General features: G+C 40.7%; 1 protein-coding gene across 3 annotated transcripts in view; it reads left to right on the forward strand.

Moving 5' to 3' along the window:
• The window catches only part of SIK2 (salt inducible kinase 2), a 159,473-nt gene that overhangs the window by 113,681 nt on the left and 29,861 nt on the right, over nt 1–15,931 (forward strand). For all 3 annotated transcript variants that reach the window (XM_047877793.1, XM_047877792.1, XM_047877794.1), the window contains exon 4: nt 4,149–4,310. In XM_047877793.1, coding sequence (XP_047733749.1) covers nt 4,149–4,310 — 162 coding nt within the window. The remainder of the gene's footprint in view (nt 1–4,148; nt 4,311–15,931) is intronic.

The following is a 15,931-nucleotide window of genomic DNA, read 5'->3' on the forward strand; positions in this document are numbered from 1 at the left end:
CTTCGGCTCAGGTCATGATCTCGCGGTTCGTGAGTTGAAGCCCCGCGTCAGGCTCTGTGCTGACAGTTCAGAGCCTGGAGTCTGTTTCAGATTCTGTGTCTCCCTCTCTCTCTGACCCTCCCCCGTTCATGCTCTGTCTCTCTCTGTCTCAAAAATAAATAAACGTTAAAAAAAATTTTTTTTAAATCAATTACCATAAAAGCAAAATGGGAGAAAGGATATACAAAATATAACCGTAAAAAGTTTTATTGTTAAAGTCAACGTAGAAAGTTAATTTCACTTAATCAGGACAAATGTAAAATAGAAAAAATAATTTTTTAAACTGTGCCCATTCACCAAAAATACACATATAGGCAATTAGTGTGGAGAATTGCTGTTACACTTAAAATTTTGTTGTGTAACTGGGGTGCCTGGGTAGCTCCGTTGGTTAAGCATCTGACTTCAGCTCAGGTCATGATCTCACAGTTTGTGAGTTCAAGCCCAGGCTCTGTGCTGATAGCTCAGAGCCTGGAGTTCTGTGTCTCCCTCTCTCTCTGCCCCTTCACCGTCCCTGCTCGCTCACTCGCTCGCACTCTCTCTCTCTCAAAAGTAAATGAACATTAAAAATTTTTTTTAATTAAAAAAAGCAATTTTGTTCTGTAGCCATAATTAGGTATTAAGTTTTTAATGTAAAACATGTTACCTAGAGGACCATGTGTATTAGTTTGAGCTTGGATTGATAACAATGCCCCTCACTGAGGAGGATGAGGTATATACCTAAACTAATGTTATTTCAGCCACAGGTTTATACCTCTGTTACATCTGTTACCGATTTCTCAGCAGAAGGTACAGTTTTCAGTTTTCACTACAGAAATCATACAGAATAAGGAAGGTCCTAGATATGATGTAATACTTGCTGAGATTTTTACAGATTTATTGACCTGTGAAGATTCTGGCTTTACATGGTGGTTTTAGGTTCAGGTAGACTATACCTGCCCCTCTCCCCCCAGACTGTCCCTTTCCTGCCTGGCTTCAAAGCTTTTCTTCCCCTTTGGCCATGGTAGTATTAATTTGAACTGATCACTTCTAAAAGTAGTCAGTACTCTAGATTTGTGTTTCCCAGGACTCTTTTTTTTTTTAATTTTTTTTTTTAATGTTTATTTTTGAGAGAGACAGAGAAAGAATGCGAGTGGGTTAGGGGCAGAGAGGGGGAGACACAGAATCGGAAGCAGGCTCCAGTCTCCGAGCTGTCAGCACAGAGCCCACCGTGGGGCTCGAGCTCACGAGCTGTGAGATCATGACCTGAGCCAGTTGGACGCTCAACCGACTGAGCCACCCAGGCGCCCCTCCCAGGACTCATTTTGTAATCAATAGTTGGTTGTTGTTATTTTTTCCATACACTTCTCTTTGTTCACATTGGACCTCTTGGGTTTCTCTGTGTTGCCAGAATCACAAACGTTTTTTTCCATTAAGTCACGTTGACTCAGCATTTTCAACAGAAAGAAATTTTGTCTATCTGAATAAATCATTTATTTATGAAAAAAATTGTCTCTTTAGAGATGCAGTTTAAGTGGCATTTGGTGTGGCATTTCAGGAAAGATAACGCTAACTAGCCAAAAGATAATCCTACACAGAAAACATGTTGCATTTGTCTCAATCAGTTGTATTTGCCCAAGGGGCCAACCCTTCCTTACGGATTTCCCAGTTCATCCAGCATAGAAATGAGGCTCTGATTTACTCTTATGAGCAGAAAGCACATTGTCCACTTGCCAGTTTACTTAGACATAGTCACTCTGATGACAGTTTGGACATTTTGACTGAAAATTCAACATGTTCTTAAGTGAACCGTTTTTCCCTTTAGAATCACAAACGGCTATTATGCAGGCTCTGTAACGGCAGGAGGGAGATGTGATGAGCTGATCACAGCACGTACAGAAGCATATACGAAATGTCTGTTTCCATTTTTTTTTTAATTTGGGTATAGTTGACACACATGTTACATTAGTTTCAGGTGTGTAACTTAGTGATTTGACAGGTTTATACATTATGCTGTGTTTACCACAAGTGTAGCTACCGTCTGTCCCATTGCATAACTATTTTAGTATCATTGACGGTATTCATTATGCTGTGCCTTTTATTCCTGTGACTTAATCATTCCGCCTATCTTCCTCTCCCCTTCACCCATTCTGCCCAACTCCACACTCCCAACCTCTCTGACAACCATCAGTTTGTTCTCTGCATTTATAGGTCTGATTCTGCTGCCTTTTTTTTGGGGGGGGGGGGGTTGGCTATAGCCGATGTCAGAGAAATTACCGCTTATGCTTACTTTTAGGATTTTTATGGTTTCACGTCTCACATTTAGGTCTGTCTGCTTACATTTAAAGCCTCTAACATGTATAGTACTACGATATTTTTACAACACTAATGATGATGCCACCCATCTATGATCAGACTTTAATCAGCTAAGTATTTTTAAAAACTGTACCTCTGATGTTTTGTGCATAGTATTAAAGCAGTGTGGGGAGTACAGAAGAGAATGATATGGTTCCTACCTCAGAAAGTATAAATGAAAGTATCTTACTTTCTAACACACAGTGTGTTAGAATTAGGCTGTGGGTGTGTGTGTGTGTGTGTGTGTGTGTGTGTGTGTGTATGCACCCAAATATGCACACATGCTGAGATATTTATGGTATATGTGCAGGTAACTAAAGTATGAGACTGTGTTGTCAGTGGTAAGGAGTTCAGACTAGAGGTCATTTCTACTTGAAGTGATGAACTGTTTAAGGGCAAGGTGGCATATGAGCAGGGTTTCGAAAGGATAGTGAGGATTTCATCAGGAGTCTAGTAAAGAAGCTTGATACAGTTTAAAAAAAAAAAAAGAAAGTCAAAGTTTCCAGATCAGCTATTCACTTACCAGTTGTATGAATTCAGCCAGATTACTTAATCCCTGTGATCTTCAGCTTCCTCACCTATAAGATGAAAATTAGAATAATCCTTATCATGGAGTGTTTTTAGGAACATTAAGTGACATATAGTGATATGAACAAGTTTTGTAAACTGTAAAATGTTGTACAAATGTTAGTTTTACAGTAAATATTGAGAATGTCATGACCCAAAGCCATGGAATCTAAGTATCAGTAAACCACGTAGCCTAGAACACAAAATGTATGAAGGTGACTGAATGTTGATTTGTCCATACGATTCCTGACTTGGGAAAACAACCTTAAATCTTAGAAAAGCCTTTCAAGATTCATGCTGACCTTCTTCTGCAAAAGATCATTTTAAAAGACTTAGATTTTCAAGCGAAAATTGAACTAGCTATAAATGTTTAGTTTTCTTGAGTTAATGTAAACATACGCAGAATTAATTCTCAGGTAAACCGCTTTGGTAGAGATTATAACACTGCACAAACATAGCTAATGTATCTTGCAAAGTGTGTGTGCTTAGAGAACATGGCTATCACATTTGATTTAGAGGACAAGTCTTGGGTGGATCACAGGTGCTCCACTGAACAAAACAGGGTGTGAATTATTTAAGCTACTACGAGGGATCCCTGTATCTTATGTTACAGGTGGCTTGTACAGTAACTCCATGAAATGATTATTTAAAAGAAAGATATCCCTTGTCTGATGAGATGTCAGAAAATGGATTCATGGGTGTTTTTTACAGAAGTTTCTTTTTTAAATGTGGTTAGGAAAAATATTCAATAAATTTGTAAACAAAGGAGTGGAGGGAGTGCTTAGGGCATAAAACAGCATTGGGAATTATACTATGAATATTACGTCACTTGCATATTGTCTTGTCTTGGGCTCTCTCTCCGTTTATATGGATTCCAGTGAAATATGATTGGAATTACTTTTCTCAAGGCAGAGAACTTGGAAAACAGCATGGTACTTGAACACTCTTACTCATTTAAAAAGCTTTTGAATACATGAAGGGGATTAAGAGTGCACTTACCTGGATGAGCACTAAGTAATATACAGAATTTTTGAATCCCTGTATTGTACACCTGAAACTAATAAAACACTGTATATTAATCACACTGGAATTAAAATAAGTAAAGAGCTGGCTTTTTGAGGAGAAAAAATCCCAAGTACTGATAGTGGGGATTTTTGTTAGTTTGGTTTTTGGTTTTGGTGACTAATCCTAAAATCTCTGATGTTTTCCAGACTACCTTGCTAATCATGGCCGGTTAAATGAGTCTGAGGCCAGGCGCAAATTCTGGCAAATCCTGTCTGCTGTCGATTATTGTCATGGTCGGAAGATTGTGCACCGTGATCTCAAGGCTGAAAATCTCCTGCTGGATAGCAACATGAACATCAAACTAGCAGGTAGCTGGGATGCAGCTGGCTCAAACGTGACCAGACTCGAGCCACTGCACATGGGGGGGGGTGCGCGCATGTGCGCATGCAGGCAGATGTTCAGGAGCATTTCTAGCAGTGACATCACGCTTTCTCACAGTGTGTCTTACTTATTTCGTTAGCGCTATGTGTAAGGAAAAGTAAGAGAAAGATGTTCATTATTAATGTACAGAGTGGCAGCACTACACCCAGGGTCTGATTTGTGGCCAGGTCCCTTGGTGTGCTATGCTGGAGGAGGTGCAGGTGTGGGAGTGTGTCAGGGAGTGTGGGAGTGTGTCAGGGAGTGCGGGAGTGTGTCAGGGGGCTGCTGGCCTGGCCAGAGAAGCAGTACAGGTTGCCGGTGACGAGCCCGGCTCTCCTGCTTAAGGCTGGTGGCTGCAGAGAGGTCACAGACAGATAAAAGACAGTGATAGAGGTCAAATGCCTTGCTGCAATACAGTAACGTTTTGATTTATAACATGGAGGCTAAGGGTAAAGATTGCCTTACTAGTTTTCCTCCTACCTTTTTCACAATTGTAAAAGATTTTCTATTTTATAGTCAAATTTCTTTATCCACCTGGTCAAAAGTTCAGTAAATATTTATGTGTCAAGTACTTTGCTATGCTAGGTACTGGAATACAAATCCTCTGTTGCTAGAAGTCTAGTGGAGAGAGAAAAATAATTAAAATACAATATGTTGCCCAGAAATATATGTACAAAATGCAGTAGGAATCCAGGTGAAGGAACAGCAGTCTACCTGAGAAGTCAGGGAGGCTTCACAGAGAAGGTGCTATTTGAACTTAGGCTTGAGAGAGGAATTAGAAGCTTGCCAGGAGGATAAACAGGAGTAGGATATTGCACATAGGCAGGCCGACTGTGTAAATACCACAGATAAAAGGAGAGAGAGAGAGATGGAGATTGGTGTGGTGGGGAACTGTGGCTCCATATTGGTGAGACATGAAATCTGCAGGCCCAGGGGATCGACACAGGGGAACAGTAGGCAAAGAGCAGAATATGCAGGGTCTTGGATGCCATGAGAGGTGTCAGAGTTTGTTCTGTTGCCGATAGGGAGCTTGATCTATCGAAAATGGTAGGCTGGGGTGGGAGTGCAGGTGGGACTGGGGTACTATGATTAGATCTGCGTGTTGAAAGGAGGTCTCTTTCTGGCAGCAGAGTGAAGATGGGTAGGAGGTGTGGGTAAGACTGAAGATAGGAAGATTCGTAAGTAATCTCAGGCAGTGGTCCAATTAAGAGAATGTGGGTCTGGGCTAGAGGTTGTAGGTGTGGGAGGGAGATTTATTTCACTTAGGGTTTTGAAGAAGATAAGGGGCTTGGAACAAAAGCTCAGCAAGGTTGCCGGTAGTGTTTGTTCTAGGATTGTTCTAGGTTTGTTCCAGGATTGTTAAAGAGGGCAGAGGCACATCCGGATGAGAGGAGCTGACCGGGAAGTTACCGGCTGACTTCCTAGGTTGGATACTTGACTCCTAGGCTCAGGGAGAAAACAACAGCCTTGGTTTGTGGCATTGTGGTATAAAATAGAAGTCAAAAGCCTCTGATTTGTGCACATAACTAGTTTGTTTCTATGTCGTTTCCCATCAGTTTTTGCCTTGGGCATGTGGGGGAAAGCAAATAATTAATTTTTACTTACTTCATGTTAATTTTAATAATTAATTTTAAATGCCAGTGTTACGTATGGTTCAGGGAGGTAATGGATTTTCCATTCTGCAGGCTATGACTTTTTTGTAATGGGATTGCCTGAATAAGACAGTGTTGTTTTTTTTTAAGTTAATTTGTTACATTCCCATTGTATATATATAAAGATTTGTCTTGATTTGTCTTTTTTGTTTTGAAAATGCAATCCACAGTATTGGTGTTTCCATTGTTTTTTTAATGTGCATTCACATCTCCCATTTGTGGTTTTTGTTTTTGTTTTTCTCCTTCTTCTTTTGGCCCTTCCATGCCATTCTTCTATAATGCACTTGACGGGAACGTTTTGTTTACTTCTTGAAAGCCTCTCCTGCCCTCAAATTGTCCTCTTCAAACAAGGCTCTTGTTTTTTGAAGTTCTTAACAATGTAGAAAGAAAGGGGAAACCCCTGCTTCACCATCATATTCCTTTATCACTAAAAGAAAAATTTCACACACACAAAAAATACCTCCAAGGAGTTCTGGGAGTCTTTTTAGGCAGAGAAAGGTTAGTCTTGTGAGTCATATGCTATAGAAATTACAGAGTGCTCTGTCACTAACATCTCAAAAGAAAATGTCAAAGTAGAACACCAAAGAAACTTGCAAACAAAATATACAGAGCACTCCTTTAAGGTCGTAACCAAGTTTTGCCGGGCTATAATATGTCTCCTTTAATTCTAGCCTATAATATAGGTAGGTAAACTCAGTATTTCTAATGTCATTCATTATGTGGTATTCACAGCTTGGTCTCTTTGACCTCCGAATCTGTGCTTCCTCCCCTGTATCTTGTTATAGTTTCCAAGCATTATTGGTCAGTTTTTCCTCAAGGGGTTCTCTCTGAATTTAGGGTTTAATCATTCAGAATTTATGCATTTAGTGTCATTGATTCCATACCTCGCAAATGGGGACACATGCATGCTTGCATGCACACACGGTACATCTAGACACTCAAATGTCATCTTGTCCACATTTTTTTCTGTCATTCTTACCACCATTTACCCGAAATTTTAGCAAATCTTTATTAAGCCTCTACTGTGCTTGAATCCTGGAGATTCAGGTATTTCAAGAATACAACAATGACAATGCAGGGAAGTTTAACTCTGCTCTCACCCCAAGGAGTTAACCGAGAACCAAGGCTTATCTAAATATAACACAAGAAGATAATTGTTATACAGGCCCCGAGGCTAGAGGAAAGGCTAACTCTGCCTGAAGAACCAGGGAAATTATTAGCTAAGACTTGATTAAGAAGAAGACCTTTGTGGAGGGACAGGGGGAGAGAGAAGCAAGGGGTAAGGTAGGGATGACAGCTCCAAGCAGGTAGATCAGCATGTGCAAAGGCAGGCAGGTCAAGGAATTCGAACTGTGTAGGGAAGGTGTAGACAGAACTAGTGGAATCAAAGTGTTGATGACACACGATGGGGAAAGAGTGTGGACAGGTAGGCCGACTCAGATCATGGAGAATTTTACATGCCATCAAAATTTAGTTGTGTTTCAGTGCCCTTAAAGAATTTCTCCAGGATGTTTATTTTTATCCATAGATTTTATAACTTTTTTATACTCCTGCTTTCCTTTAAAAACATCATCTTGTGATCTCTGAGGATTCTTCTTGAATTTTAAAGAATTGCGACGCATGTAGGAAAGATGGGACTCCATGGAAAAATGCAAAATTATTCCCGCAAATTGTACTTGGTTTATTCTTCTTATGAAAATCTCTTTAATTGCTAAATGGGTTGAATAATTGAACTGTTTTAGCTATCTTCTTTGTTGAAACTGAGAAAGTGCAAATCAAAACTAGTGTAAGTTATAATTTTTGTCGCTGTTCATAAGAGATAAAATGCGTAGAAGTATCAGTGTTTCATTGTAATAAATACAGAAACACGGCTTTGAAATCAGTTTCTAATATATGCTCTTCCAACGAGTAAAGACCTCAGTCACTGATGGGCCATGGGTCCATCCATACCGGTGTGTGTTCATTGCCTCGATTATGAGACCTCCAGCCTTTGCAAAACACCAGGCAGAATGCAAAGGAATATTGGCTTTTGTTGTATAGTTGCGGTGCTCTTTCCTCTTAGCTGTTCTGGCAAAGACTGTTCAGGCACGAAGTTGACAATAAGTAGGTGAAGGACATTTTGTTTTATTCCTCACCTTTCCTAATCTGAAATGTTTATAATAAATACTTAAAGATAAAAATGTATGAATTACTTGGAGGAAGTTTTCCGACAATATCACAATTCAAACAAGGCTTCACATAAAGAATGTGGAGTGTGCTATCAGACACGACTGGTGCAAATTCGGGCTGTGCCACTTAGTGGCTGTGTGACCTTGGGCTGATTATTTAACCTCACTGTGCTGTGTTGCCATATATATTAAACAGATTAATCTGTTTCTCAGGAATATTGCGATAATTAGTGATAATGTTACAGACGAGGGGTAGCAGGTAAGAGTATGGTCTCTAGAACCAGACCACTTGGCTCTGAACCGTGGTTCTGCCACTTACTAGATGGGTGACTTTGGACACCTTACCTAACATCTCTGTCCTCAGTTTCCTTATCTTTGAAGAGGGCATGACAGAAGTTCATATCTCATACTGGTTACCAGTTAATATTTGCAAAGTACTTAAAACAGTGCCTGGTACATAGTTAATGCCATTTAAGTATTAAATAAATTGTTAATTAAAGTTCCTGGCACCATGTAAACACTCACTAAAAGGTAGCTATTACTTGTGTTCAGTATATAACTGATTCCATGTGAAAACAAGTCCTGAAAATTTTCATAGCCTTATAATCGCCCCTACCATGTTTTTTGTTTTTATTTAATCACCAAGGCCTTAAAGCCTTATTAATACAAGTCACAGAGGAATAAGACAAGTTTATCACTTACATTCTAAATTGTCTGTGCTCCATTCAAATTAATTATTTTTCTGAGAGCGATCTTAAATGTTATTAGTAATGTGTAATAGCCTGATGGATCTGACCTGTGCATCACAAGTCACTTGTCTCCAGCCCTTGAGGAAGGCTTCCCTTCTGAATAGACCGTGATCCCCGAGTAGCCCTTCACCTCTCATTATTGCTTCTAACAATCTTCCTGTTTACTAGAAGACCTTGAGACAGGGTTTCTGTATATATAATTCCAGTTTTGTGTCCTGAAACCAAAAAAGGGTGGGAGAGACTGAGATAGGTTTTATTAGTAAAATATTTATAAAAAGTCTTCTTTTGGTATCATTCTGCCACTGGTAGGATGTGAAAAAGAGCTTTGCCTCAGCAAACACGGTGATACCTCGTGTTTATCCTTTAAGCCCACTTAGCACTAGCAGCACATTAAGCCGGGACTGTGGAAGACAGCTCAGAGGGTTTTGTTGAGTTTTGTTTTCTTTTGTTTTCCCCCTCCTTTTCTCCCTTCGTGCTCTCCACCCCATTTGGGGCTAAGGAAGACCATCTATTTGCTTCTTAGCCCACTGAACCCTCTCATCGGACAAATGTCTCACACTGGTCAGCAGGATCACATTTCATCTCAACTGTGGTGATCATTCTCTCGGTGCCCTCCGGTCAGGTGGAAAGGGAGTGACTGATGTTTGGAAGTAAGCTGTGCAGCTGGCCTTTTCTTGCAGGGTGGGGGTGGGGGCAGCAAAGCACACGGTGATGTCAGTATCCTGTCAGTACTCCGTTTACCCAATGTGTCAGCTTCGTCCCTACCCCCGTCCCACCTTTCATTTGTCAGCTTTCATTTCCTCATAATTGTCTTCTTTGCTCCTATCGTCATAATTACAAAAGAGGTGTATCTCTCCAGCGAGACGGGGTATCTGAATTCTACTGGTAATTTTAGAAACAAGGATAAAATTAACCCTAAAGCCATCTGCTACTCTGTAGGAGAATTTTTTTAATTATAAATTAGACATTATAACACACTGCTGGGGATTAAAAATTGCCTTGGTTGTGTTGATTCCTAGAATTCATTTACTTTTTCTTAGCTTGAAGACTGGTTTTAAATGTTTTGTTTTTTCCCTTTTCAGAAAAAAATTAATTTACCTAATGACTTCTGTTTAGTCTTGGTGTCATTTACATAAAAATCCTGGAAGTATTCAATAATTATAATCATTTTGCAACAATAAACAGTGACGGGCTGTTTAACATTTTCTGTATCTATTTCACAACCCTCATTTTATTCTGTTTCCTGGCTCCTTGAAGAGTGGTCTGGGGACCAGCAGCATGAGCATCACTTTGGAGCTTGTTGGAAATGCAGAATATCAAGCCCAGCCCTAGACCTGCTGAATCAGCACCTGCCCCTCAGCAGGTTGTCCAGGTGGCTCGTATGCCTGCTGATGTTCGATCTGTTTCATGGCAGCAATCAACAGAATTCTCTTGTGCTTGCTTCCCGTCAGACGGCAATTATCAGGATCAGCTTATTTATTCTGTGCAAGGCCTTGTTATTCCTAAAACACTGGCCCTCTGATAATGATATTTGGGCACAGATAACTTATTTAATTCAGTGAGGACAGTAATAATAATTGGCATTTGTTGTCAGTAAGATAACAGGTCAATCACTTTGAAAGTATAAAGCAGACAATCATAGCAGTTCTAGTACAGTTTTCAAATATATCCATGGTCTGTTACTGGTTACTTAGATAAGAGGTTGTTAGAGCACTCCACTTTTGAGGCCAAGTTCATTTCCATGAGAGTCCGTCAACAGTAATTGCGTCTGTTCTGTGGTTAAACAGTCTACTCCAAAACCTCTCTTCTGTAGACATTTCAGGCCTCACAGAAACCAGGTGAGAGAATATGGGTATACTGGGAAATATCAAAACCATTGTTAAGAGTAAAACCCCTGGAGAACATGGATCTGGGATCTGGGCACATATCATCTCACATGAAAGGGCAAGAGGTCTCTTCAACACATTGTGCATTCTTAAAAAGAACATGGGTTCCTGGGGTGCCTGGGTGGCTCAGTCGGTTGAGCACCAACTTCAGCTCAGGTCATGGTCTCGCAGTTCATGGGTTCAAGCCCCACATTGGGCTCTCTGCTGTCAGCAAGGAGCCTGCTTTGGATCCTCTGTCCCCTTCTTTCACTACCCCTCCCCTGCTTAGGCGCTCTCATGCTCCCTCTCTCTCTCTCTCTCTCTCTCTCTCTTTCAAAAATAAGTAAGCATTAGATAATCTTAAAGAGTATGGATTCCTAAAATGAATGTAAGTATATATTTCTGACATTTACTTTGTAAACATCTTAATTCCATTTACTCATTAAGGATGCTGTTGACATATCAGGTAATATTATAGAGAAGAGAAAGCCCTCAGTTGTCAATTCTGTTGGCAGAGGGATCAATTAGGAAATCTCTCATCTCTACTAACGTAAAGGACTTTTCCTGGGTTTATGACAGCCTTACCTCCCATTGTGAGTTGGATTAAACTTCTCTGACTAGCAAAATTCTTGGAACATCTGTGATTTAGTTTAAAAGAACACCTGGCTTGCAGTTTAAAAAAACCTGTATTTGAATACTTGCAGTTAAAAAAAACCTGAATTTGAAGCCAGTCATAGCGACAGGTACTTGGGCAAGTCTTCTAACCACTTGGAGCTTCAGTTTCCTTGTTGGTAAGGCAAGGACAGTCACATTTCATAGAACTGTCATCACAATTAAATGAAATAGCATGTTACAAAAATACCAAGTGTGTAATGCCTAACCCAGTGTACGTTTGACATAAATGTTTTTTGGATTTGATGATAACTCCTAGACCGTGTTGAAGGACTAGTTGTCATTTGTTTGTAAAACTTCTAATGATTTCGTACTGAACTTTCTTAAAATTAAGAAGCTAAGAGATTCTTTGAGAAAGATGGGGGTTTTTTTTCCTACTATGTTCAAGAAGTGTTGAAAATCATGATTGATCTGACAAATTCAAGGTGTGTTATGAGGGAGAGTTCAGTTACTCCCTACACAAGACAGATTGCTGCAGAGGAAAGAAAGTTTTTATATCTTCAACATTTTCTAAGAGTCGGTCAATCATGTATGAATAAAAGTAGTATCAAAATAACACTAGCCTGAACCATGGATTGCAGTGAGAAGTATTGGTGTCAATTCATGAGTTGTTGGGTTTTTTTCTTTTAAATACATATACATATAGAAAGGAACAAGAATAGATATGAGGGGTATACATGGCTTTTAGCATTCATACATACACTTCCTAACTCTCTATGCTGACACAGACTAGAAGCAAGTGACATCCCAGCTACCGTGAGTACATGTAGGTCCTAGTCTTGGTTTATTACTTTTTTTAAGTTTTATTGATTGATTTTAAGAGCAAGAGAGAGGGTGTCCAAGCAGGGAAGGGACAGAGAGAGAACTCCAAGCAGGCTCCGCACTGTCAGTGCTGAAGCTGATGTGGGGCTCGAACCCACAAACCGAACAGTGAGATCGTGACCTGAGCTGATATGAAGAGTCATAGGCTCATCCGACTGAGCTACCCAGGCACCCACGTCTTGCTTTCTAGATACCATTCCTCTATCAAAGTAACCAGAGCTCCTTGGAAAAGTGGTTGATTCCAGAGTGGAGGCAGGGAAAATACAAAAGAAGCCTGAAACATCTTCTGGTGCCAGAGATAAGGAAATACTTGAAATAAAATGACATTTTAAAAAGATGGGGACGTGTTGAAAGGATATAGAAACCAACCTGAATTAGTTTCTCATGGCCAAGGCGAGAACTATTTGAGCATCAAAATAAATAACAAGAGTATTATAACACACATACAAAAAATAAATGTTCATGATAAATACAATGATAATATTACAAATAATAAATGATTTAATGAATAAATAAAAGGGGAAGAAGGGACAACTCCTCCTTAAAGAAGAATTGTAATTAATAAGTGTAGAAGAAATGAGGGACATGAAAACTTACCATTAGAACATTACAGTAGTCATTGCTGCAGTGAAATCTACCAGGAGGGGCAACTGCGTGGCTCAGTTAAGCTCAGTTTATTAATTATAGTGGGGCAAATAGTAACTTTATAACAGGGAAACCCAACAGAAAGCACCCTAAGAGATCAAGGTTAATAATCCCACCACTAATTAGATGTGCTACCATGCATCCCCTGATCCGATGCACTGAGAAGAGCACTCTACCTCTTGAAGTTCTGCCCCAAAATCCATAATCCGAACCCAGTCATGAGAAAACACACCAGGCAAACCAGACTGAGGGACAGTCTATAAAATATGTGACCTGTACTGTATTGTTGCATCTTTTCTGAAAATCTAAAATTACTTTAGAGTTGAAAGTTAAATAATATCAATGTGAATCCAGCATTCCACGGCCTAAGTTCTGTGGTGGAGAAACAGGAGTCAGAATGTCTGAAGGAGGGGCCGGGCCCCTGGGTGGCTCAGTTGGTTGAGCGTCCGACTTCGGCTCAGGTCATGATGTCACAGCTTGTGAGTTCAAGCCCCGTGTCAGGCTCTGCACTGACAACTCAGAGCCTGGAGCCTGCTTCGGATTCTGTGCCTCCCTCTCTCTCTGCCCCAACCCACTCTCATTCTGTCTCTGTCTCTCTCAAAAATAAACATTTAAAAAAATTTTTTAATTAAAAAAAAAATAACTGAAGGACATAGCAGCCATCATTGTTGGTACTAACCTGCAGATCAGAGGTAGAGAGTACACAAAACTAGACAGGTGTTTACATTCCAGCCAGAGCCACCCCGGATCTGGAGGTAGCATAAAGAGAAGAATGCCCAAGTTACTGTTTTCACAATGGTTTCCAAAAGTCTGACGATAATGTGGGATCTTTTATTATTCTCCGTTGTCAGGAGTCTCTCTTCAGTGTTTGCACAGCAGTTGACATATAGGCACTCAAATGTTGAATGAAGGAATGAATTTGGTTACTGTGATGAAACACTGACCCATTCCATTTGGATAAAAGGCAGTAAGCAAATCCTGCACAGCCATGCCATTTTCGTATCTCCTCGTTCTCACTCACCCCTCTTTGCACTTAGATGCATTTAGGCAGAAAGCTGCAGACTGTGAATGAAGCAAATTAGTCAGGTTCCTGTGAAGAAGTAAAAAGACTTTTATTTTTAAGTGCCTTTCTATTGCCACTTCTTAAACCTGACAATTATTACCTTACTCAAAAATAGCTACATATCACAGTGCCAGGGAGGGACATAAAGGTGGTGGTTAACAGCAAGGCTCTGTAGTCAGACTTCATTTCTATTACAGTTTTTCAACGTAAACGCAAGGTAGTTGACTTTCTACCCTCACTTTCTCCTAAAATACGGATGTCTCATAAGATTATTAAGAGGAAACCATGTTCAGGGTGCCTGGGTGGCTCAGTCGGTTGAGCGTCCGGCTTTGGCTCAGGTCATGATCTCACGGTTCATGGGTTCAAGCCTCACATTGGACTCTGTGCTGATGGCTCAGAGCCTAGAGCCTCCTTCGGATTAAGTGTCTCCCTCTCTCTCTGCCCCTCACCTCCTCGTGCTCTGTTTCTGTTTTTCAAAAATAAATAAAAATGTTAAAAAAGAAAAAAGAACGGGGCGCCTGGGTGGCGCAGTCGGTTAAGCGTCCGACTTCAGCCAGGTCACGATCTCGCAGTCCGGGAGTTCGAGCCCCGCGTCAGGCTCTGGGCTGATGGCTCAGAGCCTGGAGCCTGTTTCCGATTCTGTGTCTCCCTCTCTCTCTGCCCCTCCCCCGTTCATGCTCTGTCTCTCTCTGTCCCAAAAAAAAATAAATAAACGTTGAAAAAAAAATTTTTAAAAAAAAGAAAAAAGAAGAAGAAACCATTTTCTGCAGCGCCTTGATGGCCCAGTCAGTTAAGCGTCTGACTCTTGGGTTAAGTAATTTGCCCAACGTCACACAACTCAGTGGACAACCCAGGATTTGATTTGAATCTTCCTGATTCCATAGTCTTTCTGAACCCATACCTCAGATGATTGCAGAAACCATGTTTAAGTGTTTTGACAAGGTTATAGAAGATATCTGCATATGTGCTACGATAATAGCTTTAGTGAACCTGATTGTCTTTAAGCATTGCTTTTAATGTTGCCCCAGGCTCAAGTTTCTATTTTCCTCATTCTATTTTCCTACAGGAAATTGAAGTAAACATCTCTTTAGTGCAACTCTCCTTGTAAGTTAACAGACACTTTCTTTGTCCTGAATGTGTAAAGCTGTGGTTGAGCCTGGGCTACCATAGGCACAGTGATGCTTTCCCAGCTCTGGCTCTCGCCTTGCCTATGAAATGTACCAGTGAGAGAGCCTAGGCAGTAAGGAGGCCAGGCCACCAGGCCCCGTCACTCCTCTGAGAGGACACAATCCACCAGGGCCCAGGGAACATCAGATTGAAGTTCTATAGTGACTCTTCGAGATGTTAAAACTTTACAATGCTATTCAAAGGGTATCCTCAACTTACATGAGCCTAAAATTCCTCCTGTGATTAAAGTTTAAAGTACAACAGTTATTGGACCTATTTCAGGATCTCCAGACACACATCCTGGAGCTTCTTGGGCTTTAATACGTGAGTGAAGTTAACATTTTCCTCTTTAAATGTTACTGGAATTTCTAGTCCTTGACTCATTTGAGAGTATAGCTTTTCTGGAAACTTAGAAACCTACATCAATAAGGACATACGGGTTATGATGTGGTATGAGTAGTTAGTCATAGAGGTGGAGTTGAGAAGGTAAGACCTCTCTGACGGTCCTTTGGGAAAGCAGAGTGTAGGACTGAACTGTGGTCCCATGGTGAAGGGAGAGGTTCGCCCTGCCTGGTTTGTACTCTTGGATGCCAGTGTTCCACCAGGTCTGGAAGGCGCCTGAGGCTCTTCCCCACGTGGACCCTCACTTGTCTTTGGAACCCTCAGTCCTCTCCACTGCCCTGTCCTTCCTGTATATTTTCTCAGAACCTTTGTTTCTGAAAGGCGGTAGTTCGTAATGATGGCTTCACGAAAAGAGAAGGGAGCT

Source organism: Prionailurus viverrinus, chromosome D1, assembly GCF_022837055.1.
Source record: "Prionailurus viverrinus isolate Anna chromosome D1, UM_Priviv_1.0, whole genome shotgun sequence".
NCBI classification, from domain to species: domain Eukaryota; kingdom Metazoa; phylum Chordata; class Mammalia; order Carnivora; family Felidae; genus Prionailurus; species Prionailurus viverrinus.